The following is a 26,654-nucleotide window of genomic DNA, read 5'->3' as shown; positions in this document are numbered from 1 at the left end:
AGTCCCTGTGGATTCAAGTGCAGCACAGTCCTGCCAGGGAGTGGGGTGGAATTCCTGTTGGAGCACAGTGACTGTGCAGGGCTGTTCCCACAGGGGTTCTCCAGCCCTGGGAGTGGGGTGGGGATGTTGGCTCAAAGGTGCTGATGGGGGCAGCTGCAGCACATGCTGGCTGGGAAGGGCTGTTGTGGAAGATGAGTCTTCTGTTCCCCTCTCTCTTTGTAGCTCTCCCTGCCTACACCCATCAGAAATGTCACTTTTTGTATCCCTCTGGACACCGCCTCCTTGAAGAAAAGGACACACAGCCAGGTCAGGGCACGCCTGTGGTGCAAGGGTTTCCCAAAAGGTACCTTTAATGTGTTTGCAGCAGCAGCAAGCAGTCAGTGCTAGTTTTGGCACCCAGAGTTAGATGTGCAGCACTACACATTAGACACCAAGTCATCCCACCCCCATGTTTGATCCATAGGAACAGAGAAAGTGAACTAAAACAGGACTATGAGCACATACAAAATCAAGTTATTTGTGTTCTATCACACTTCCAGCTGGTAATATTAGAAAAATAAACTTAAGACAGATACTACAACACATTTTCTTTGCCAGCTGGCAAGAGTTTAAAACCCATGAGAACCCCCCTCCCCAAACTATTGTAGTTGTACAAAGATCAGCTCACCCAGAGTAACAAAACTGCTGTACAGAAAGCATGCTCTGCATTCTCCTCAAAACACTTGGAGCCAGAATCCTTTTCCCAGCCTAGAAAGTCTAGATGTGTCATGTCCAGAAACCCTATGCAGCTCTAAGGAAGGTGGTGGAGATTAACTCACACTATTGCAGCAGAGGCAGCAGCTCACCTGTGGGGGCAATCCACTGTCCCACCTGGGCTCTAGAAACTCCAAGGCTCTCTCTGTTTCAATAACCATTTATCTGCCATTTGCAGTTCAACAGACAAAATACTCTGCTGAGTATATAAAAACTGTTATAAAAAGGCAATTGTAAAAGATAAGGTACTAGCAGAGGCATGTCAGCTTTTTTTAATAAAAAAAATAGCCATTATATCTATTTAAATAAGGCTTCTTGTTACAGATTGTTCCAGTTACTGAAGGAAACCAAGGCCTGATGAAAGAAAAAAACGTTATCCCCCACAAATTTTACCCTTCTTGCCCCAAGAACACACCTCCAAGAACTCATCCAATGTGCAAAGTGACAAATACTGGGGGAAGCTCCTGAAATGATATGCCCAGTCTAGTTTCTCCTGCATTATCATCAAAATCTTAAAACAAAACCAAAACCTTTAAAGTCCTAAAATACACAAAAAACCCCTTCATCTCAATATTTTTTCCAAAACAAATATATACAGCATGTTAATATGCAATATGCAAAAGCTCTGTGTTGCTGTTGGCAACATCTATGCCCTCCCCACCCCTATTCACAGGTGTACCTCTAACTGAAACACAATTACATCACTAAGCCTGTTAGTTTGAAAAGGGAATTTAATTCACTTAAAACTTGTAAATTTTGGTGTAGGGGCTCCACTCGTTTGACTCTGGATTGTAGACCTCAAGTGTGTTCAAGAACTCATTGCCATCAAAGCCCCCTACTGCATAAATGGTGTTGGCCACGGTGGTGATGCCAGCGTTGCTCCTGGGCGTGGTCATGCTGCCCATCATCTTCCACTCGTTCCTGGCAGGGTCGTACATCTCCACACAGCTCACCGCGTGCGTGCCGTCAAATCCTCCAGCCACAAAGAGCTTCCCTGTGTGAGGAAAGGGAGCCACGCTCACTGCTCAGCACCAGCTGGCCCTGTGCTCCCACCAGCAGGCTCAACACAGCCCAAGGGAGCCAGGTGCTGTCATAGACCTTGGCCTGGTCAAGGTCTGCACTTATAGGAGCGATCTGCTTTGGGTCTCCTGCCCATGACAGCTAAAGGGAATTTGAAGACCAAAGTCCAAATTCAAAGAGGTGCAGCTCTTGAAGTTGCACAGTGACACTTTCAGAAGAAAGAGGTGCAGTGAATGGCCCACAACCAAGAGGTTTTTCTTTTTAATTAAAACTGGGCATTTAACCAGGTTCCTACTGTATTGTTCCCTGCCCAGAAAGAAGCACAGCTTTGTATTCTACTCGCATGAGAGCAGACATGAAAGGCCCCGAGGCAGCAGCCCCAGCCCTACCATCTCTGACAGCCGCGCCGGCGCCGCGCCGTGCCACGTTCATGGGCGCCATCAGGGTCCAGGTGTTGTTCTCGGGGTTGTAGCGCTCCACGCTGTTGAGGCAGTTCCACGACTCAGCCCCGCCGATGATGTACAGGTACCCCCCCAGCTCACACACGGCCGACTGGTGCCTCCCTGCAAGCAAAGCCAGCACAGTCAGCCACCAGCACCTCAAAGGGGCAGTTTTGGTTTTTCTAGTTTTTGGTTTGGTGCAGTTCTGCAGTTGCCCTTTTCTCCCCATCCCTGCCCAGCTCCCCAACGAACTTACGGATGTTAAGGGGAGCACAGCTCGTCCAAGCCTTTGTTACGGGATCAAACACATCACAGTTCTTCAGTCCTTTCTGGCCATAGGGATCAGAACCACCCACAATGTACAGCTTTCCATTCAGGGCACACACTCCTGTTGATACAGGACAGAATGGCAAGTGAGTAAGAAGTGGCTGAGTCTCCACCCCCTAGCTGGGTGCCGCAGAGGCCTCACCTGCGTTGCAGCGGTTGGTCCGCAGCTCGGGGACAGGGGTCCAGTCATCAATCTCGGGCTCATACATCTCTCCACAGCTCAAGTCATCCGAGTGGCCGTTTGACCCACCCACGACGTACAGCTGCCCCTGAGAGGAACAAACCAACACCCGTCACCTCTGAGCACACCAGTCAGCTCATGAGCACTTGGATAACCATGAACTACAGAGAAACAACTTTAGAGCCACCCTGTTCAGTGTGCCCTGTTCAGCTCAGCCCCGTGTGGGCTGGCTCCCCACCCCACACACCATCAGCACCGCCATCTGGAACCGGGCCCTCGGCGTCCTCATGGGTGCGATGAACGTCCAGGTGTCCTTCTCGGGGTCGTAGCACTCCACGGTGCGCAGGCACTCCTCCCTGTTGTAGCCCCCTGCAAGCAAGAGGTTACTGGCCCCGCATCCAGAGGCACCAGCCCAGCCCTGCCTGGCTCCCCTGCCCCGGCTCACCCGCAGCGATGAGCTTGCCGTTGAGCTCGGCCGTGCCCAGCCCCGAGCGCGCGTACTGCATGGGGGACATGGGCTTCTCGATGAGGTCGCTGGGCTGCAGCTCGAAGCTCAGGCTCTTCAGCAGCCGCGGGGTGCTCGAGGGGGAGCTCTGGGGGCTGTTGCGGCCGTGCAGGAAGATGACACACAGCACCCCGTCCAGCACAGCCAGGCACAGGTATGTGTTACCTGCGGGGACAGCACACCCTCAGCACGGTGCCACGGGAAGGGGCACTGAGCTGGGTGCCACATGGGCTCTGCAGCTTGTGCCACTCCCCTCGGCAGCACAGAAACTTCATTTTTTCAGATTACTGGTTTCAAAAGTGTTAGTTATTGACAACTATGCTTTAGATACTGAAAGAGCACTTGAACGACATACAACAGCAACTTAAACATGTGCTGGGAGTCTCCTTGCACACACAGAGCAAACAGCTCTGTTAATTAACTATGGACTGCCTGTCTCCTTAGGATTTTCTGGGAAAATGATGACACACCATGGATTTAGTTCATAAGGAACTGAAATGTATGTCATCCCAGTTTGGCCCAGGTACATCAGAAGCACCCTACAAATTACTTGACTTGTATCATCAGTAAGAAGAAACACCTCAGCATTCCTCAGAGATGTGAAGGAAATCCCCAGGGAGCAGAAGGTGGCAGGTACCCAAGAAGAGACACATCTGTTAGACAACCCCTGCCCCTGTTACTCACTCGAAGTCTTCTCTGAAGCAATGATTTTCCACTCGTGTTTAGGACTCTGAACAGTAGCATTTGGAGAAAGACTTCCAGAGGAGCTGCTACTGATCTGCTTGTGATCATTCTCACGTGGTGGCCTCTTCTGCAAAATCAAAAGGCAGCTACAGAAACCTAGCCAGAGACTACAGCTCCTTCTACCTCTGCTTCTCTGAGACACTGTGTAGCTACTCCAGAGCACACTTGTCTACACCTCCGCAGAGCAGCATTTATAGCACACCTGTATTTTCAGCAGAACATCTTGCCTGCCCAGCAACAGTGGCCAAAAGCCACCCTACACTTTTCTCCTGGAACTCACTTTATCCTGTAACTGCAGCTTTATACTGCTGGTGCTGGACTGCAAATCCCTAAAGTAAGTGTGCATTTCTAGCAGGATTTACAAATATAAGGGAATAGTTACATGCAGCTGGAGAGAACTGAGCTACCACACAGGAGCCTCACTCCCAAGCTCTGCTTCTGGAACTTGAGGTAATTATATAATGCTGTTTGGAAGTGAATAAACTATTCTCTTCATTCCCTGAAGACAAACTAATTTCACCTCAGTTCCCCTCTGTGCTCAGATTAGCTGTTTCTTGGATTTTACTCCCTTGATACTTCCACTAACAAGAAATTTCTGCTTTCTTTTTATCTCCAATTAAATTTCTACTGTAGCTTACATTATTTTACTCTACTAAGAAAAAACTCAAAATTCCCACTTTCAGCACAGTTGGTTGGGGTTGTTGAGGCTTTTCCTGAAGCACAGAAAGTTACTGTGCTGTCTATACTGTTCAGCAGCAGAGTTTATGACCACAGTCCCAAGTCTGCGATGCCTGCACAGTTCCCTGGAGCCTGATCTCCATGGAAACTGTCACAAGACTTCAGAAACACATCATCTAACTCAGATAACCTCACACAGAGGAGCTGGATTGCTAAGCTCAGCTCACCGTGACAAGCAGTGTACTTGTAGAGAGCTTTATTTTATTTCCGAACCTTCATCCAATTAACCACTTAAGCTCTTATCTTTAAATTGCCACAACAGCAATAGAAAATACAAAGTTTTGTAATTTAAAAATGTAAAATTTTTCCAGGACTAGCATCTAGGGGATTTTTAGTGTTAGTTCCCTCAACAGTTAAGGATGTCTGAAGTTGGTGATTTTTCTGATTAGGAAGGATTTGCAGAAAAACATTGAGAAGTCCTGGTCTTAGTTCTAAAAATGAACTGTTCTAACATTCACCTCTCTGCTTCTAAGCATTACAAATTGTATCCAGAGGTAGAGAACCCTGTGAAGGCTTTCTAAAAACAATTAACAAACTGGAAAATTAGCTGGCTTTTCCATTTCCTCTCATTTTACTTCTAAAATCCACATTCTGGGATGGACAGTGTTTTCCACATTAGCTAAGAAATTAATGAAAGAAACTTTTTGTTTGAACATGTATCACTGTTATAAAATATTACAATGTATTTGCTTCAAATTCTTAAATTTAAACCAAGTTCATTTGTATAAAGCAACTGATAATTTAGAACAGTTAGTCCTTTTTGATTGTTTCTATCTTAGCCTGCGTTTTTACTAAGCCATGTGGTTTTCTGGAGCTCACAAGGATTACACCTGGTAAGAAATAAAAAATAAAACTATAACAAAAGACCTCTCCAAAAGCACAGGAGTGATTTGCACTCAGTCAAAGCATCAGAGAGATTTGGCAGCTACACCACCAGTGCAGCTGAACAAAAGAAGCGGACGCTGGCAGCTGAAGGATTAGAACTTGGATCTGGAATCTTTTTCTGGGCCCAAATTTACCAGACACATTCCCCACTGCAAGCCAAGCAGTCCGTGTTTCTCTACAGTCTCTGGGAACTCTACAAGGTCTCAGCTGACTTCCTACAGCTGAGTGCTTGTCTGCCTCTTCTTTCTTCTAACAGCCAGGATTGATTTTGAAGTCAGAATTAGAGCACTCTGTTGTGCAAAGGCCGAGAGTCAGCCCAGCCTGCCAGAGAGACAGAAGCTGAGAGCACATCACGGCCTGCAGCAGCTCCCAGCCAGACACCTTCTCCTGCTGCATTTCTCCACTACAGCACCTGCTGCCTTCTCTGCCAGCAGAACACAGGACTTCAGGTGTGCTGTAAACTGCTCCAGTCTACCTGGGGTTACCTGAGACTGTCTGCAATTGGTACCTGCACAAACTGAATGTGGTCATCATCACTGCCATACACCTCAGCCTGTCCATCTAGCAGATTTCCATCAAGCAGCTTGTGATCAGCTGAGTAGTACAGCGTTTGCACCTGCAAAAACAACAACAGAACACCCATGTGGCTGCCGTCTCTGTGCTCCTCAGCTACAGGCACATTACCCCAGGCACCACACTGCTCGTCAGCTCATCTCAAGCTCGCACAGTGGCAAAACTAAAAGGAAGCAGATGTCATGGTGGCAATCTTCAAATAGGGAGTGATGGTTCCTTACTTTCTCAGCTTGAGAGAAATCTTCATTTTCCATGGGCTTCTGCTGTTTTCCCAGCACAGAAACATTAGACAAGCAAAAGGCACATTAATTTGCAGAGTTACACAAATTCACAGTCTCATGCAAGCATTTCCTTATCCCTGCACACAAGTTTTCTGCTATGAAAAATACACATATTTATCTCCATCAAAAAAGGCCAAGAGAAACCAACAGACTCTAAAAGAAAGGTATGGGAATGAGGGAAGACAACACAAATTTAAGTTCTGGAAGAAACTGTTGTCCACCACTGAAACCAGATGCAGCTGTTTCAACGAAACGCATCTTAATTTCAACATGATGTTTTAAATTAGTTTCTCCAAGAGGAAATATACACTTGAGATTATACGACAGCATCAACATGTACTTTTGCCTAGACAAGTGTTTCTGGGGATCTTTTGTCCTTGTAATAGCAGATTTTGAAAATTTTGAAGAATTTCACAAGATTTGGTAAAGTCCGTTTGCTGGAGCCAATTAAAAATTTTATCTCCCCGCTAACTTTGCCATTAAACACTGCCCAGGCTACATCTACCATTAGTATTCATGAGAAAAGCCATTTAACAACACACAAGTTTGAAAATAATGCATCCTGTAAAGGAGTAAGTAAACACCATTAAATCATCATGATCGTTCTCTGCCCACAGCGGATTTTCTTAGGAGCACTGGGGCAGGACTGCTGCTTCTGTACGTGTCAATACACTTGAGGCTCTTCTTGGTTCTTCAGCCTTGGTATCCTAGTTTTGTTAATAAACCTATGGGGAGATAAACCAATGGGGAGGAACAACCATTAGAAGCTTTTACCTACTGTGCATTTACAAGCAAAACCTGCAAAGGAAAACATCACCAATCTATGGCAAGTCTCAGTACCACCTCCCCAAACTAAAGCAGATACAGGCCACTCTCAGGCTACTATACAGCAACGGGGAGCAAAAAGGAAAGTGAAGACCAGACTGAACAGTGTATTCAGCTCACCTGAACACCCCCCCAGTTTCTCAGCTTAGGGGTACCTACAGCAAAATTTAAATTCTTTAGGGTCAGTTAAAAAAGTGAAGGGGGAAAAAAAAAAGAAAAAAAAAGGGATCATCCTTCATATTGGCTTTTTTGGGTTTTTTTTTAATGATTAATCCCAAGATCCCATTTTCTTAAAGACTAACCTCTTCCATGAGATCTTCCAGGTTGCCTCCGTTTTCCCAGATGCTGCGCTGTACCCAGTTGATTACCTTTGTGTACAATTTGCCGTTGCTGGGTAGGCCAACATTGTCTTCCAGCATTATTTCAAGCTTGAGGGAGAAGAGAAAATATTATTTAGTCTCTAGGAATTTACTCTTCTGTTCTCTCTTTACTACAGAGCCAGAAAACACCACAAGGAGCTTTCAGCCTATGAAACTAAGAAGCACATTTAAATACAATCACCTTTTACACCTGGAAAGGGTGACAGTGCATGTTCTCTACAGTTAAGGTTCACAGCACTAAGAATAGGACACAGATCCAAAATTGTCACATTACTGGCAGCAGTCAGTACACCAAGTTTTCCTGCCCTCCAAAGAGAAGGAAATCCTAGTTGCTCCTCAGGTTGCTTTTGGGAGATCCTGTACCAGAAGGAATTCTACAAACTTAGGCTAACCTTTAACCGTGGCAGCTTGAGAAACTCCTCCTGTTCTGAAATCTCTACAAGGTGTTCCTGAATGTAGCCATCGATCTTGTGCAACAGCCGGGAGTCTCCCATGCAGCTGGCGAAGTTCCGGTACGAGATGCAGCTCTGCACGTCCATCTTGGACAGCAAATAGTCACCACAAACCTGGCAATGCAAGCAGACAGTTTTTATACATTTAAATTATCTATCCCAACACACAAGCAGCTGTTTTCTAACTGCAGAGCAGTGACTCTGCTGTCATCCCCATGTCAGTGCTGTACAGGGAGGGAATGTTGCCTTCCACAGTAGCATGCACATCTTAAATTAACAACTCAAACACATTTGGAAGCTACTGACATCTGCATTGACCCCATGCTTTTCTACTGAACACCTATTCAAAACTGCTTCTCAGTCAGGCGAGCTAATGATCCCAATTCCCTTTTTAAGGGTACCCTTATCTGCAGCTAATGGTATTTCCAAAGTCAAGCACTACCAAATTATGTTCAGGAGTGTGTGAATTGCTCTTTTTCTGATAGATTTACAGGTTTGTTCATGCTCCCAACACAACCAAGCACAGCACTGCTGCCACAGAAGGTAAGGAATCAGCCAAGATTTAAAGCTGTTTTTCTTACATAGGTGCACAAATACAAAACATAACTTCAGGGAACACCCTGGCACCTAGACAGTGCAAGTGGAAGCAACACATCCAGCTGGCACCAAATCAGTACAGTGCAAAGGAACATCTACAGCAGCTTTGTGCTGAGCACTTCTTCCACAGAAGCATCAGGTTTAGGCTCACTAACACCAAAAGGTGCAATGCTGTCAGCCTGGGAAGGCAGAACGGACTTCCAGAAGAGCTGAGAACCATACCTGCTTAACCCTCTCCATCTTCAACTTCTTTGCTGCAGAGTATACATCTTTCACCAGCTCTTTATCAGCTTTTAACCTATTAAATAGAGAAATTTTCCTCTTATTATTCTGATTTTTCAAATCAAAGTCTATCCTCTCTCTAGTTACCATGAGAACTACTTACTGAGCAGTATAGGCATAATTCAACAGAACTTCAACAGCTTCTGGGTTGAGATCATCAAATTTCACATGGGAAACTCCATGGCAGTCGCTGTCAGTGTTGAAGATTTCGAACAGGTAGGGACTGCAGCATGCCAGCACGGCTCGGTGCGCCAGCATCTCGTGTCCACACACCTTATGTCAAACACAAACAAGAAGCCCATGTGCTGGTGAGGATTTTTTGTAATTACCTTTGCATTTTCACAACATGAAGGCCTACTCAGGTGAGTCCCACAGTTCAAATCAATTTTTCAAATCAACAGTCTCCAGCTGTAAGTTAGCATCACTTCTCTCCAAGTGTATCCCATTTGGATTTTTTTTAGTATGCATTTTTCAGAAAAATGGGTTTCTAAAATCTCCCATCTCCCAGTCTGTGAAGCAACAGCTCCACGTGGTGTAAGCCCACATCCCCCCAGGCTCCCCAGGGTGGCAGGGCACAGGTACCTGGAGGCGGACGTCGCAGAACTGACCGCTCTTCCGTAAGGCGTTGAGTTTGGCAACAGACGACTCGATGAAGTTCTCATCCTCAAACATCAAATACCCGTTGGGAATCATTTTGGTGTTGGCCTGGCTGCACATGCAATGGGCAAAGGTTACACACACAGCATCTGGCTTCAGTGCAGCAGTACTAGCAACACTGTTTGCAAACAAACACGCAGGGGGCATTAATGGATTAATGATTTTCAGAGATTGAGGCCACATCCCTTCTGCAGGTACTGGGTTCAAACCACAGGCTGAATCTGTGCCAGCTCTGTGGGAGCAAGCTGGGAACCACTGGATTACATGGATTCCCTTCCCTAAAGATCTTTTTTCGTATATCCATCCCCAGCTATCATTATTCATCACCACTTTCTGCTCCCTACCACTCTGGTCCAGCTGCATTTTTGTACACACAACACCCAGCTACACTGCAAAATAAGAACTGAGAATTTAAAGTAGCTTGTGAAGTAGAATAGATAGATAAACATTTTCTGTTAAATTTTATGAGTAATGACTCAGTATTTTAGAGCAGCTGGAAGTCATGAAAACATTATGACCAACAAAACAGACAATTTAATAAATTCTGAACAGCAATAATATATTTTAAATCATCTCAAAGATAGAACAACTTCCTTTGAAGACCTCAGCCATACACAAAGATACCACCTCAGGGACATCAGTCAAAGACTGGGAAAGTAACTTCAGGAAACTTTAATTTTTTTTTATCTGGAAGCTATTTCTTAGCTCCTTTAATTGATTCTTATTTAGTTAAGCACTTTCCAAATAAGAAGCTAATTAAGAACAGTTAACTATTACCCTTACATGACCTAGCAAATTTGAAATAGTAATTTAAAACAAAAAGCAGATTTCTAAGTTTGAGCTGCTAACATACACAGAAGTAGTTACCTTGAAAATCTTAGAGTATATGTAATATTCTATTAATGTCACCAGCAAAAACTTTTATTTCCACCTCAAGTTTAAGAAAATTCTGAAGATCACACTAAATAAGAAAACTCCAAACCAGAAGTAGTGGATTGCAAAAATCAGTAATGAAAACACCGAAGCTCCCACAAATACTTCTACTGTTAATCCATCTATTTTAAATTCACTTACTACTGCGAGTATTCAACCCTAAACTGGAAACAATAATCTCACTTACAAACATCCATCTGTTGTGTTTTATTGAAGACACCAAGATTTTAAATTTACATAATTTCAGCAGAAGTATTAAGTACTGTATACACAATTACTGGTATGACTTACCAAGCAAAGATGACTGTAAATTTAAAATAGCCCAATGGTGTCACTGTGTTAGAACAGAGCACTTGAGTTTCAGGATCTCCTGAGAGGGAAGATGTTTGTGGAAATGCAAAAGCAGACGTGTGTTTGCAGCTGCAATATGGATTCCAAAACTATCAGGCTTGAAGATGATGTAATATAGTCCTTAGGAGCTATAGACATGAATTTCTTCTGTGATAATCATGCATCATAACCTGCAATAAAGGAGAAGGTATCAAGTAAGGACAACAAATAGCACTGCCATGCATTTCACATAAAACTCGATTCATGGTCCTGACCAAAACAAACAAGTTTTTCTTCACAAACAAGTTGGGGTTGTTTTATTGTTGCAGTTGTTTTTGGGGGGTTTTTGGGTTTTTTCCCCCACAAAAAGCAAGCAGCCTGAAAAATTCCATATTGACACCAATATGTCCTTGTGCCTAATAAGAAATCAACCACATCATCATTCTACCCCTGGAGACAAGAAAAGGGCTAAATTAGTGCTTAGGAAAAAAGGTAGAACAGCTGAATCCCATTTTTAACCAATCTCTTACCAACTCAGCCTATCAGCACATCCTGTTATCATTATTGCTTCCACAAGTAGGTAACTCACACGTAACACAACAGAAATGCCTCCATTTTATAAAAGAACACAATCCACAAGCCTCCTACCTTCAGCTTTTGTGCTCATCTACTTATAGCCTTCTTCTACTGAATGCCTAAAATTGTCAGAAGATGGATTAAGGACATGTCTGAAATGACTGGGCATGTCTCCAGTCTCCGCTACTCCCAGAAATTATAAAGTCAGGAATCTGTAGGACAGCTTTCTTTGGTAAAAGGTCTCTCTGCTGGGAACAGACCCTGCTGGGGTCTGGCTGAGCTCGGCACCGGCAGTGCAGACTGGGGTGGCTTTGCTGGGAATTCACATGCTGGTGGGCTCTTTATGCCAGGATTTTTTGGGGAGGGGAGAAGAGGAGGGGGAGGAGCAGCAGGGAGGGAACAGGCAACAAACACTCACTCTGGAACTTTCCATGACCCTGGTGCCACCTCAGGAAAACATCAATCACTTCAGTTCCAACGCTATATTTGTATCCACAGAATAAATGCCACATTCAGAACTGGGTTTCCTAAAAATAGGTGCAGCTCATTTCTCCTTGTCAAAAACTAAAAGTGCCCTGCAAGAGAACCTTGTGACCGTGGTGCATGGCCAGTGCTCAGCCCAGGGTGACTTTGGCAGGAGCAGTACCTGCCTGGTGCCTGGTGCAGCCCAGTAGCTCCAGCAGAGGCTGATTTCCTGGGAGCAGCAGAGGGCATTGTCCCACCACGTACAGCTCCAGGGACACTGCCTCCACTCCCACAGCCCCAGCCAGCACAGAACCGTGCAGGCAGAGCAAACACTCGCTTGCTTGGCTCTGGAGCAGGCACAGACCCGCAGCCTGGAGAAGGGAACAGCTGCTCCCAAGCACTGCAGTGTCCCACATCAGGGGAACACAGCATTTGGAATGCTGGGCACTGCAGGAGCAGCGCCCCTGCACACAACTTCCATCAGCTACGCCAGCGTGCTTCACTGGGAAAAGAAATCTCACATAAAGGTGAGATTAAATGATAATAAATTAAGGTATTCTTCTTGTAATCCTACAGGCAAGTTAAGAAGGTGACACCAAGCTCTATTTAACAAATATTGTTTAATTAGGCATTTGGCAGTCAACACTTCCCCATCAGTGTATAACTGGCATAATCACTGCAATTTTTAAAGCAAGCAAACTTCTCAAAACAGAACCCAAGAGCCTGATGTCCACACCTTCCCCAAAAATTCACCTCAAGCAAAACATTTCAAGTCACAGGACAGCTAGTCAAACTATTCTAACTAAATCCCACAATCAGCCCTGCTCAGTTTACATCTCTGGGTGTGTATTGTCACATTCTGCCATAACACATCAGTTTTATTTGCAATGTTCTAACTCTGCCACATGTACTTGCTTGGGACCTTGAAGACCTAAGAAGGTCATCCAAAATAGTTCTGGGTTGAAATGGAAGATTTGTCTGTTAAAACCCTCCTTTGTGTGAGACACCAATCCCATGCAGATGCATTTATGTCCCCAATGGTATTGTCCAATCTGAATATCTAGGAATATGAACATTTTGGAATTTGAACATCTTAATTACTGCCACAGAGTTTCAATGTTGTTGTGTGTGTTATGGCTAATATTATTACTCAAAACAGCATCAAATAGCACAAGCAAATTCACAGCTTTCCTCATTTTAGTAGGGAGTACTGCTGCTAGAACAAAACCCAAACTATCAGCCAAAATTCATTGCAAAGTCAAGAATGCTGCCTATTCTGCATTAAAGGTCATAAACAGATACTGAAAACAAACTCTTTCCTTTATTTTTTTAAATCAAAATCACTTTGTCATTACCTCCCCCTCCTTGCTTATACTCCCTTTTAGGTCAGCACATGAAGAACTACTGTGGCATTTTTTATAATTATCCAGGATTTTACATTTTTTTAAGCAAGTGAGATGTTCCCAGATGATTGTCAGCCAGGTAAAGCCTGGTGCCTCTGACACCAAGACTGCATCCAAATGCACTTCTATAAACACATTAAAGCTACAGAATTATCATCCCAGAATGGAAACAACACATTCCACTGGAGAACACTCCTACTTGAGAGCAGCTGTTCTCATACTTTTAATATTATGCAAAAACTACAGAGTAATGCATAAACTCTGGATTTTTTGTTGTAATTTTAACAGTAAGGACTGGTACAGGGGCTGGGGCTGGAGACTCCCTTGGATCAAGCGCCAATCCCCGGGCTCAGGCAGGCCTGAAGTCACGGAACACGCACATGGTGTGTTCTGGCACCCCAGCTGTTCCCAGGCACAGGAATGCAAGGACTCCAATGTCTGCCCAGCTGCTGGATTTTAAACACAGCCTTGTTGTAGTAACTGTGTTTCCTGAATGCCTCATGTCGTGCACAGACTGAGATTTTCCTTTGCCGTGTATGTGAACCACTGGGCCGTGAGTGAGTCACAGCTCACCATGCACTCAGAGATGAACTGGCTGCTCATTCCAGAAGGGAGATTCCCTCCTTTCAAACTCCTCTATTTCACTGCTGCATTTAAAAGTACATTTAAGAAAGCCCACCTAAATAGCAATGATACTGAGACACAGTGATGCTCAGTGCTGCCCTAGGTGTCTCCCCTGCAGAGCCTCCTGCAGGAGCTGTGCTCTCAGGTGACCACCAAGCCAACAAGCCCCAGGGGCAGAGTCACCTTGCCCATGACCTAGCAACACAGGGAACATCTATTTTGCCTCTCATATTTAATACAGCCCACTTTCCATGTGCAGTATTTGCTGTGCAAATTCTGCACAAATCTTTTAGTCAAACTAATGTACTACTTCTTCAACTCACAGGCAAAGCACTTCTTTGGGGGAGATAGTTGATAATCTTTTGATTTAACATCAATACTTGCTGATGTAATGACAGATATTTGATTGACACTTGTGAAACAAAAATGGAATTTAACACCCAGCTGGAGCATTCTGGCTTGTGACAGCCCAGCTCAGAAGAAATGTAGGTCACACCTACGACTGCTCACAGTCCATTATCTGTCTCAGAATATAAAACCAAACGTCCTCAAAACATTTATTTCATACATTGGCATTTATTTATGGTAAAAACGCATCAACTTTTCATGTCTGAGTCTGCATTTGGGCAGAACATCGAAGACAAGACATTTATTAACATACTTTACACCACTAAAGAGGCCCAACCTCTTTATACCAGTAACCTACAGTAAGACTCAGAATTTAGAGCAATTTTGTTTTGCTTATTCACTTTTCAGTTGCTTTCCACTAAATATTTAGTCTCACTGACAACTACAACTTGTAGACAACATTTTTCTATTTAACTGCACGTTGACGTTAGTCATGCTCCCATGCCAACAGTGAGGACAGGGAGAGGGAAGATGGAATATTTGCTATCACTGGTTAGGAATTGAAGAGGAATGACAGAGTACTGTGGACATTTTCCAAAATCTCTCACATGCACCCCGGGAAGGTGCAATGCTTGGACTGCCCTCTATAGAAAGCAAGCCCAGAGAGCTCTTCCAAGCACATTTATGTATGCAGACTTTAAAAATTTATAAGCAGCAGGCTTCATGCTTGAATGTTGCTGCTGTTCCAGCGACAACCCTCAGCTGCAGCACTCCGGCTGCTCATCCAGCACTGGCTCCCAGGACTGGCCTCCCACGCTTCTAAGCCCCAGCTCTGGTCATTAGTTCCCTTTTCACACTGGTTCTGCCCTTCCTCTCCCTTCCCATTTCGTACTTTTGTTGTTGTTCTCACAGTGCTTATCTACATCTCTTTTTCAACCTGCCTCACATTCGCTCTACTAAAATCTGAGTTCTTTCCTGCCCTTTGCCCACCCCCTAGGTCTATTTTTTTACTAACACAGACTTCCCACAGTTCTCCAAACATCTGTCACACAACCAAATCACTGAGTTTTGTTTATATGTCCTCTTTGTCTTCCACCCCCATTCCAGGCAATTTTTGCCTTTCTTACCATCTCCTGCTCCTTAAGAATTCAAGCTGATGAAAATAAAATCAGGCTTAATTACAGCAGCTAACACACAGCTTCCTAACTGGAAAGTACTCCCTGACTGTTGCATGCTACACTCCAGGAGTCAAGCTTGTGGCTACAAAAATCTGCTTTTGAAAAGTAAACCAATCTCACCATCAAAGCACCACATCCTGCTTGCTTTCTTATTTTCTAGCTCTCTGACAGAAGAGAATAAATGTGGTGTCTACACACCCATCACTGCAAACAAGAAAAAAAAAAGTTTTCTCGTCACAAACCACACAACCAAGGAGTGACATGAGACTGTATTTCCATTAGTCTATCACCACACATCTCCTTAGGAAATAACTCGGATGTTTCACCTCTCACTGCCAGTATTTTTCTACCCTGCATGAAATTACAGCCAATTCATATTTATTATCTGTGGGAATGCTGGGTGAAGGAACGGCAAAAGTGACAATGCAAAGGCATTTTCTACCTTGAAGCGCCTCTAAAAATTCTAAAAAACTCTGGAAATTGGTGCATGCAGGCAGAAAATACTGTACCCCTCCCAAAAAACCCTAAAAAATCCAAAACCAAACCGCTCTGCTCATTCACCCTCATCAGCTTTCCCCAGAAGCACTAACGTGAGCTGACAACCACTGGTTTTGCTTTATTATCTCCCACTTCCTAGAACTGGTAGAGATAACAGGGAAGGTCATGGCATTGGCAAACAGCAATCAGCACACGCTGCTCATCCTGGAGCGGCAATTTCCTCCAAAGTCCAGGATTCCCGCGATTCTCTTTTCCCCCCCGCCATTCACGGTATAGGTTTAGGGAGATGCCTCTCCGCGGCTGCAGCGTGGCGCTGGGAGAGGCAGCGCCTGACCTTGGCCTCGCACCCGCAGGCGTGGGGAACCCGGGAACTCCCGGCCGGGGGCTACACCGCGTTCCCCGGCCGCCGGGGCCCGCCCGTTCCCCCGGCACGGAGGGAGCGGCCTCACGCCCTTCAGGCCATGTGGGCAACTCCGCGGCCCAAGAAAACGGGCCCCGAACAAGCAACAAAAGCGCCGCGGGGCCGCAGGGACTGCGGTTCCCCGAGCGCGATGCGCCCGTCCGGGCCGCCGCCTCCGCCCGCTGCCCAGCGCCGAACAAAGCGCGGCCGCACGGCCCGTGCCCGGCCCCCGCCCGCCGTACCTGGTGCCTCTGGGCGCGGACGGCGCTGAACATATTGGGAGCCTCCAGAATGCGGGGGAAGTAGACTCGCAGGCGCAACCCCGGCTGGCCGGGAAGGAGCAGCGGAGGAACAGAGGGAGCGGAGGGCGCGGAGCTGCCGATGGAAGGCGGGAGCGCAGTGGGTAAGCGAGGCCACGCGAGCTACGGACACACGCAGAGAGCTGCACCCGGGACCCTCCTCCTCCGGGAGGCGGGAGGAGAGCGGGGAGGGGAGGAGGCGGTGCTGGGGCGGCCACGGTCGGCTCCGCTCGACCGCGAAACGAGTCCGGCCGCCCCGCCCCGCCCCGCCTCGCCCTGCCCCTCCGCGGCCCCTCCGCCTCCCCTCCGCCTCCGGGCCGGCGGGAAGAGGCGCCGTGCCCGGCGGGGCTGAGGCGGAGGAAACGGTGGGGCCTGAGCGCTGTGTCCGTTTCTGCCCGTACCGGCTGCGGCCGTGAGTGTTGGTCGCAGCCACGAGCACAACTGGTTCAGTAGGCTTTCTCTTTCGGACCTGGCCCTGTCTGTTCTCCTCAGCCATGAGATCCTGCCTGCCGTGACACTCCCTCAGCCGTGACTCTCCCATAGCCATGTCAGCGCCTCAGCTACAGGTCTCCCTCGGTCATTACTCTTCCTCAGCCACGACTCTCCTTCACCCGTTTGACCTCCTCAGCCATGGCTCCCCCTCAGCCATGCTGCCCCTCAGCCATTGCTCCTCCTCAGCCATGCTGCCCCTCAGCCATTGCTCCTCCTCAGCCCTGCTGCCCCTTCAGCCATGGCTCCTCCTCAGCCACGCCACTCTGTCGTCATCTGGACTGTAGTTCAAGGCATTATATTTGTTTGACCAAAAAAATTCCGTATTTAATATCGGGAGCTCGCCTTGGGAGCTTGCTCTCTGTGTGAGGCCATGACAGCCCCATTCCACCTCACCCCATCACCCTGGAGTCCCTCTGGGAACAGCATTTTCCAGATGAACAGCATTTTCAGCAGCTGGATGAGAAATTCATCCACACACTCTTCAGGATAAATTCTATCTTTCCAGGGAAATTAATTTTTAAACATTCCTGCTGATAAACGAGGGGTATTTGAAGCCCTGTCTGTTTGTTACGTGTTTGCATGCAAGCTCCTGATTCACGGCTGGGCCTGAGAGCTGCTGCAAGATCATCATAAATAATCCATGGGCTGGGTAAAGTCTGAGGATCCATGTTTGCTTCCTGATTTAAAGTGCCAAGGTCACCTGGAAGGCAGTGTACACTTCCCTGTGCAACTTCCCTGAGTGCTTCCTCCGGATTCAGAGGCTGCCTTGGTCAGGAAATAGGAAACCTGCAGATTACGTTAGATACACCTTCAGTGTCTCAGCTGTGCAATGTATGTGATATTTTGTCATATATTATAAAATGTATCCATTTCTCTAACATTTTTCAAGAATCTCAGTGGAGAAGCGTGTTTCAAAACACTGAAGTTGAGCCATTTGGCAGTTTCATGCATAAAGTGCTTTAAAATACTGAAAATAATGATCTTGTCTCATCAGAAGCAGGCAGAAGCATTAAGCTGTAGGTATATTCCTCACCAGCACAGATATCTCAGCTGCAGCTGAGCCCTCCCCAGTTTCTCACCTTGCCTGCAGCAAACGGCAATCCCAATTTCCCACCTCTCTGAGACATTCTTACTGCCTCTTTTCAGCTTTTAAATCACCAGCCACACCTCAGGGCTGCCTTCCCACTCTGCTTTCTTTTTGAATGAAGTTTCTTATCAGGGCTGTGTTAATCAAAGGCAAAGCTGGGAGGGAGCAGGAGGTAAAGGAATGATGATCAAATAGACCGGTGCTGGGATGTTACTTAATTAAGTAAATCTCGAGATTACGCAAGCTGCTCTTCCAGTTTTCTTGGGGATGGAGGTGCCTTTATGAATCACCATCAATTTTCATGTCAGCCACCACATGTGATGTCAGAGAGCAGGAGCTGCAGCTTCCCCACAGCACAGTTAGCAGATGAGTGTTCCCTTTTATTTTCCCATGGATGCCATGCAGAGCAGGGCTAGGCCAGTTCTCCTTTGGCCCAGCTGTGTTCTGGTCACCCAAACTCACTCCCACTGAAAAAGGTTTTTTTTTCCTCTGCTCCTTGCTGTGCAATGAACAGGAAATTATTTTAAATCATTAAAACACCTTTACTCTGGATGAAATCCTATGCTGATGGAAGGTACTTCTGTGACATGCAAATACCTTCATTTCAAATGGCAAGAAACTTTGCAAAGCTTCCCAATGCAACTTGTGCTAAATCTTAATTGATTTGTAAAGAACACATTAATGGAAGGGACTAATGGGTTGAGTTGATACCAAGTGATTGAGTTACTGGGAGCTGAATCAGAACTAATTGTTATGTGTGTGGAGGTTCTGGGTGTTCTGCATACCTGTTGTCTCCTGCCATGGAAAATACAGTCTAATCCCTGGAAAGCCCTCTTGCTTGACATCCAAATGGTGTATTCCCCCTAAGCCAGGTGTTTGTAGGTGTCCCTGATGTGGCTCTTCTGCTGGTCTCCACCATGTCTCATCCAAAGGTCTGATGTCTCTGGGTATTGCAAAGACTTAATGTATAACATCAAAGTCTGCTTCCTATAGAGCTTTGTCATTAAAACCACCAAGAGAGGAAAATACTGAATTTAGTTAGAGCAAAATATGTGACTTGGATTGCTACAATAAAAATGGAGGAAGTATAGAAAAAGTATGTCACTCTTAGAAGTGAGAATAAGGCCTTTTTTCTCTCTTCATAAGCTGCTCTACAAAATGTCTTTAAATTCAGAGTCACGTAGTGTTTCTCTGAACAAACCAGCACAGCTCAGTGCAGTGCAGCACCACCAGCCAGAGAATCCAGTCTCTACTCTTATTTTAAATTGAAAATTGGTTTTATGAATGAACAGAATGCTTTGTGAAACCAAAGACTATTTAATTCCTTTATCATGTATATATTTAAAAAATATATATAGAGAGATATGTATTGCAGCTGCAGTTTGTTTGTGTTCTGTGTAATTATAACTTCCATCAATATACTCATTCCATAACTTTTCCCTCCTGCACTTTGTAAGGGTTTTTGGTAATTCATTCTGGTTGCAGAAGTACTTGTGTAGAACACGTTTTGTCAGTGCCTTGGCTCTCAGAGTTCTTAGCAGTGACATTTTAATGGTGTTTGGAATGGGTTGGGATTAATGGTCCATGTTGGACTCCTCCCTGTACATTCTGGCACATCATTTGCCATCTGGCTGGCTGATAAGAACTACTCTGAGCAGGGCAGTTCATCTCCTTTCCTTCACTGTGGCAAAGCAGTGATAGTCTTGGATAAATTCTTTACATAGGAGCAAAGAATGTTGGACATTTATAAGCACTATGAAGGACTATTAAAAGACACAGGTTTAATAGCCACGGCCTTAGATTTTAATAAGAGGTTCTCTGTCAAATCCCTGCTCATCTTTCTTGAACAATGCAAACAACTCCCCTCCTTCATTTCAGGAGACACCATTCTTCCACCACAGTCACCTTCCTTGATTTGTGTTGGACAGAAAGCCAGGGACTGTCTGCCACACCAAGGCTATAAATTATGTCTTATTTCCATTAAGCAAACAGAAGTCTCCTTAATTAATTCCATTGGATGAAGTCCATAGGAAATGTTCAGAGGATTCTGATAGAGCCACTAGTTAAGGTCATGAAAAACCTATTCTTCTGACTACCTGTCCTTGAAGGATCAATTTTTCCATCTCAAAGACACAGCTTTTGGGATGAAGCCCATGTGAACTCCCAGATATATCTTGCACAGAGAAAACAGTTACAATTTTAGAAAAACTACAGCTTTTATAACTCTTTCAGGACAATTCTCCCCAGGCAAATGTCAGCAGATCCATTTTGGGCATGGAAATACTACCATGATTTTTAATAGAAGTTATTTTTCCTTGGCCTGGGACAGTATTTAACCCTGATGTAACATCAGTTCACAAAGCAGTACCTGTCGTGTCATGATTCTGGAAGCAAACAAATCCAAAGTTGATACTCAGATCTGATTTGAAACATTTGTGGTGGCACATTTGTGAATGCCCCATCCCTGGAAGTGTGCAAGGCCAGGTTGGACAGGGCTTGGACCAACCTGGGAGAGTGGAATGGGTTGGAACAAGATGAGGTTCCCTTCCAACCCAAACCGTTCTAGGATTCTGTGATTTTTAGGAGAGCAGACTAAAATCCAATCCTTGTGACTTTGCATGTATGCTCAAGAGCTCCTGATCAGGAATAAGCCTTTAAAAAATTCTCTAGTTTGTGGCTTTCCTACAGAACTTGAAATTTTGTTATTGATTCTAGGACTTGAGGCCTAGTTAAAATTAAAAGCCTCTCAGCTATATTAATTTATGGTTGCTGGGCAGTGATATTTGCAAATATATTGTGGTTGTACATTACAAAAACGCTGACTTGTTTCATACACCTGTATGTCTTTCTTGCTTCTATAAGGACAATAGCTTCTTTGGCTGAAACATCCTGTTCAGAGGGTTACAATAAAACACTTTGCACTTGAATTGTTTGCCTTCCTGACCCCTCAGCTTTCTGCCAGCTTCTGACTGTGCACGCAAGTGAGAGCTTTGTACTGTTTGTCCTTGGGGCTGCATTCACCGAGCGTTCACTGGCTGTACTGGAGCCTGGTAGCTCCCAGTTTGCTTTTTCCTCTTTTTAGTTTTCTCCCTCTGAAGCTGCATCATTGCTTTCACTCATGGTCCTAGTGAAAAATCAGAATGTTAATTAAGAGTGGTAACAGTGGCAAGTCTCTGGAAGACAAACAGAGACCTGATTGCCTCTATCCCAAAGAAAAAATGTGCTGGGTTGTGCCAGGGGAAGAAAGGGAGACCTGGAAATCCTCTTGTGATGAAGCATCAGGAATTGCTGTTATGCCACCACAGCTGGAAGAGGCTGCTCCTTGGCTGAAGTGTGTTCTTCAGCCTCCTGCATCCCTGCCGTGGTCATTAAGGGATGGCTGTGATCAGGAACACCAGAACACAGCAGCAGCAGCCTGAGGGCACCAACAGCCTGGGGGACAGGCCTGCTCCCACTCATCCCTGGCTGTGAGGGATGCACTTCCTGTCCTCCCTGCTGTGAGACAGGTGAGCTTCTACAATAACATAAAGGGTGATCACAAAGGGAATTAGCTGCTCTGTGGGATAGGAAAAGATAATGAACAATCCTGTTCTATCAGCAGCTCAGAAAGAGTTCCAGAAAATAACTGAAAATTTATACTGAGAGGTCCATACTTCCTGTGATGAGGCTTTTTTTTCCCAACAGAACTCTTATTTCTGCCTTTACAGAAGAACCCAGCATCCTTCAAATTTGCTTTTTTAATTAATACTAACATCATAAGCTATGAGGACAAAATTACTTAAGTGTTGGACTGTGCATTTGTAACATATGCACAAGCAGAAGAATAGATTTGATGTCACTTTAACTCTGCTTATGTGTTCCAACCATAGTGACATTATGAGTAATTTAATTTTAAAAAGAGGAGAAATATGTAGAAGAATTTATGTCCCATGAAAGGAAAGCTGTTCCCCCTGCATAGCCCTGCTATCACAAAGGCAGATTAATGAGAGCCCTGCCTTGAGGGTTGGTTTTCCAATGAGCACAGGAGCAAGCCAGAGATGAACTGTGCTGTTTCTTGATCAACAGAAATGAATTGATCTTCAACCTCATAATTTATTCCAAAGAACACAGAAATTTATTGTAACTGTGTGCACACTCTGTATTATGATGCAGCTTGCAGTGTCTGAAAAAACAAACCTTCTGATACATGGATCCTCTTTGATTTCACCAATAGCAGGAGGACATTCAGCACTGGGGGGGTTATGTTTAACATTTGGGGCAGGTGTCTTTTATTGGTGTGATTTGTTTCCAGAAGCATCAGTGAGTGCCACACCTGGCCTGTCATAGTGTAGGTTTGGCTGAGGAAAGCTTCCATGGAAATGAGGTCTTACAACTGAAGGTAGAGTTTGTGTGGAAATTATTTCTTTCACATAACTCACAGTACCTTGCATTTCTGTAACTCTTTTTGTTTGAAGGCCTCAGAGCTATATGTAAATTAATTCTGCAGCACAGAAATGCATAGGAGATGATAACTATTTAATATTTATGTTTCACTTTTCAGTGGTGTTTGTTTCAACAGCTGAGTGGAGCGCATGGAGAGAGCTGTCTGACCTGGATGACACCACCAAAGTGCAAGGACTGGCATTGCTGACAGAAATGAAGTTTTCTAGCTCTTGAATCTGGAGAGAATATGGTGAAAAGAAGATGAGGGCAGTCTGCACTCATCAGAATTTTTGGGGACTTCTGCAAGTGCAGCATATGGTGTGTCTCTGATGTGTGGGATGATCACGATACCTGGGAGGGAGTAAAGAGAGGGAGCTGCAGCAGCAAGCAGATAATGTGAATGCTATTTAAGGGCAGATTACAGAATTACCTGATTTTTAGCTGAACTGCTTCAACCCAAGTGCTCCCTCATGAGATCTGTGTGGGGGTGGATCTTCAGTGCCTAGCTCTCCCCCTCAGTGCAGGGAGGTGACTGCCTGTGCCTGCTCTCCTTGGAGCCTGGAAGAGCCTAGGGCTCACCAGAAGGGATCTGGGGGACAGGGGTTGTATCAGGAATGCAAGAAGAACTTTATTTTACTCCCTAGTGCAGCAGGATTTGCTTTAATGGGTGGGTGAAAGGAGAGCTGGGGCAGCTGAGGCCGCTCTGTGTGCATGCTGCCTTTGAAAACAGAGCACGTCACTGCTCCCAGCTCCTGTTTCATATTCTGCTGGGAGCTTCTGTTGCAATGCTAATTCCAGCAAATCTCTGACAATTTAAGGGGGAGAGGTTTGTGTATAATATCTGTAGTATGACCTGTTTCTACTAAGGAAATCATCACATTAAAATAAAAGGACACGAGTAATTGCAAGTTTCTCCTTAACAAGAATATTCCATTTAAATAGAAGTAAACAGGAACAAGGTGGTCTTATTTTAGAGCTAGACAGTGCATATTTTTATAGGATCAGGAATCACTAATTGCACAGAAGTAACCTCAAGTTGCAACACCTTGTAATGCAGGCACAGAGCATCTTCATAATGAAAATGCAATGCACTTTGAAGATACGCACATGAGTGCAAACAGGATGAGCACTGGAAGGGTTATGGAAGGTAAAGCAGCACAGGAGAAAAGTGTAAAGGAGCACATTTGGAGTGGGAAATACTTTTCCTGCAGCACCAGTGTCCCTTCCAGAATCTAAATTACTGCCCAGCCTTGAAAGGGGACAAAAAAGGCTGGGGAGATTTAAAATTTCAGCCTGATGGCTGCCAGTGGGGATGGACTAGATGCAACAAGAGTATTTGACACACATGCAATGTCATCTGCTCTCCTGAGGACTGCAAATTCCACTATAAGGTCATGCATCTGACTTTCTGGCCCCATCCTTTTAGCACAGAGAGGGAGAACCACGACAGGCTGCCTCGTGTTACACTGGACTATTAATAGTGCTGTTGGCTGCCCAAACATTGCAGGGAAATGCCCAGCTTATTTCTTTAAATATATATTTCACAGAATCACAGAATGACTGGGTTGGAAGAGATCTTAAAGATCATCGAATCCAACCCATGCCCCAGCACCTCAACTAAACCATGGCACTGAGTGCCACATCCAGGCTTTTTGAACACATCCAGGGATGGTGACTCCACCACCTTCCCAGTCAGACCATTCCAGAACTTTATGACTCTTTCTGTGAAAAACCTTTTCCTACTATCCAACCTATATTTCCCTTGGCACAGCTTGAGACTGTGTCCTCTGGTTCTGTCAGTGCTGCCTGGAGAAAGAGCCCAACCCCACCTGACTGCAGGCACCTTTCAGGGAGCTGCAGAGAGTGATAAGGTCACCCCTGAGCCTCCTTTTCTCCAGGCTGAACACCCCCAGCCCCCTCAGTCATTCCTCACAGGGTTTGTGTTCCCAGCCCCTCACCAGCCTAGCTGCCCTCCTCTGGACTTGCTCAAGCATCTGTATCTGAGCATTTCATTGTGCCCTTCTTACCTTTTGTACATACCAGGATAGTCAGGAGAGGAAGTTAAACAATAAACTCTGTTTTTATTAAGATGAAATACTCTACATTGCCCCTCATATTAAAGTCTCAGTTATTTTACTGTCACACATAAAATGAAGAGTGTGTAGCATGCTGATATGTAAATGTTTGTGGTGCCAAGACAACTGCTGATGTGTGATGGCCTTGTGTGTTTTATTCCAGCTTCAAAGCTCTGCAGCCATCCATCCCTACCAGTCAACAGCAAATTTCTCCTCTTGTCAGATTTAAAGGCATGTCTTCCTTTGAACTTGGTTGGAGCAAGAATTGGCCCAGTGTGGAGCTGTGGGAAATAATTGACTGCAGAAGCATTTACTTCATTAATCTCTGAGTTGATTTGAACCAAATTACTCAGGTAATTGCAGCACGTTTTACTTACAGTTTTACAATCTTAATTACCATGCAGGTCTCCTATATTAGGACTGATATACATTTAGGAAAAAGAGAAAAAGGCATTAGTGGTTTTCTACCATGTTCAGATAATTCACATTGACCAAAAAGTCACACAGCCACTCCCAAAAATGGAGAATCTATTCAGCTTTTGTCAATTCTGGTAGGCACTAGAGTAAACAAAACAGCTGTTAATTTTATATCAGTCCACTTTGTATTGCTGAGGCCCAAAGTATTAAAAAGAAACTGAGAATGTTGTCTTGCTTTTCCCCAAAACTGATAATCTCTCTTCTTGACTTGAAGATGAAGAGAGAAAATTCAAGGGATGAAGAATTCATCTTTTGAATTTTTGCCTCTTGTTCATTTTTGTCTTTGTCTTCTCAATGTCCTTTCTTCAGTAATTTCCATTGCCTGCTTTTATGGCTCTTGGCAAACCCCAAGGTGAGAAATTACCAACTCTTCAGTAGAGAGAACAATCTCCAGTGTCTTTACCTTGTGACACTTTTGTGGGATGCCTTATCTTCCCTTTTGCATATACATGAAGGGTATCTGAATGTGTTTCATGGGAAAATGGCAGAACCATTTACAAACTCCAGTTTAAAAGCTGTAAGTGAAACCTGAATCCCTCTTGGGTTTGTGATCACTTCCTTTTTATGAGTGAATGAGGATTATGCCCTGTTGTTATTTGGAATTCTACTGTAGTTATTTTCTTTCATTTTTCCCCAGTGTAATCTCTGATCCCATCACCAAGATGAATGGTTGTAGTCTCACAGCAACTTGGAGAGATTTATAGACCTCATTTTGCAGCTTAAGAAGCTGAGGCTCAAAAAGGCCACATCATTGATTTGAGTTAGAAAGGAAGAATGGAGCAAAACTGTGAATTAAATTAGGATCATCCAAATCCTGTATTAACACTTTCACCCTAAAGCTGTTCTGTTATGAGGGAAAGAACAATGTGACTCATGCATGTAACATGTCTTTTCTGTATAACCATTTGGAAGAGGACCACCTTATGAATATGATAAACCATATGATCTACTATATGATCACAGAGAGATATTTCTATATATGATCTATATGATCACATCTAGATATTTCTAGAAAAATTATTATTATTTAGATAAGATTAAAAACTTCAGCTTTTTAAAGTCATCAATAGAGGCTGATGGCCAAAATAACTGGCTGGCTGCAGGTATTGCTGTGCAGGTATCTTCCTAGATTTCCTAGCTACCTCTCTGAAAAATTTAATGTTGGGACTGGGAAACTCTATATTTGGGGAAAGAATAGGTAATGGCATGGTCATAGTGAAAAGTTTGGTGAAGCAAATGAAGGAAGGAAACATTCTCAAGCTTTCCAGGATTTTGAGCTTCAGAATTAAAAAGCCAAGCCACACTAGAGGAAAAAAGTCGAAAACCTGCAGTAACTTTGGAAGGTTGATTCAACAAGCACATCAAGACACACCTCAGTTAGACACAGATTTACAGGGTTCTGCAGAT

General features: G+C 44.7%; 1 protein-coding gene across 2 annotated transcripts; it reads right to left on the bottom strand.

Moving 5' to 3' along the window:
* Positions 1-319: 319 nt before the first annotated feature.
* On the bottom strand, positions 320-16,874 carry IVNS1ABP (influenza virus NS1A binding protein). Of its 2 annotated transcripts, none has more exons than XM_058808303.1 (15): positions 16,638-16,874; positions 10,865-11,094; positions 9,566-9,692; positions 9,087-9,256; positions 8,924-8,999; positions 8,045-8,218; positions 7,575-7,700; positions 6,102-6,209; positions 3,911-4,037; positions 3,167-3,391; positions 2,969-3,090; positions 2,683-2,809; positions 2,470-2,601; positions 2,163-2,336; positions 320-1,747 (listed from the first exon to the last, which is right to left on the bottom strand). In XM_058808303.1, exons 3-15 carry the CDS (start codon positions 9,674-9,676, stop codon positions 1,494-1,496), a joined length of 1,926 nt encoding a protein of 641 aa, XP_058664286.1. In that variant the 5' UTR covers positions 9,677-9,692; positions 10,865-11,094; positions 16,638-16,874; the 3' UTR covers positions 320-1,493. The 2 variants fall into 2 exon arrangements, with proteins under 2 accessions (XP_058664286.1, XP_058664288.1); XM_058808305.1 differs by lacking the exon at positions 16,638-16,874 and adding an exon at positions 11,552-11,785.
* Between the last annotated feature and the right edge of the window lie 9,780 nt (positions 16,875-26,654).

The sequence above is a fragment of the Ammospiza caudacuta genome, chromosome 7, assembly GCF_027887145.1.
Source record: "Ammospiza caudacuta isolate bAmmCau1 chromosome 7, bAmmCau1.pri, whole genome shotgun sequence".
Taxonomy (NCBI): Eukaryota; Metazoa; Chordata; class Aves; order Passeriformes; family Passerellidae; genus Ammospiza; species Ammospiza caudacuta.
The sequence above is the reverse complement of the archived record's forward strand: the minus strand, read 5'-3'. Positions and strand labels throughout refer to the sequence as shown.

Excerpts from the sequence above, each read along its gene's own strand:
- IVNS1ABP (XM_058808303.1), bottom strand. The coding sequence starts at position 9,676 with ATGATTCCCAACGGGTATTTGATGTTTGAGGATGAGAACTTCATCGAG. Across the intron at positions 8,219-8,923 it reads AGATGGAGAGGGTTAAGCAG|GTTTGTGGTGACTATTTGCT; the intron begins GTATGGTTCTCA and ends TTGCATTGCCAG. Across the intron at positions 2,602-2,682 it reads GACCAACCGCTGCAACGCAG|GAGTGTGTGCCCTGAATGGA; the intron begins GTGAGGCCTCTG and ends CTGTATCAACAG.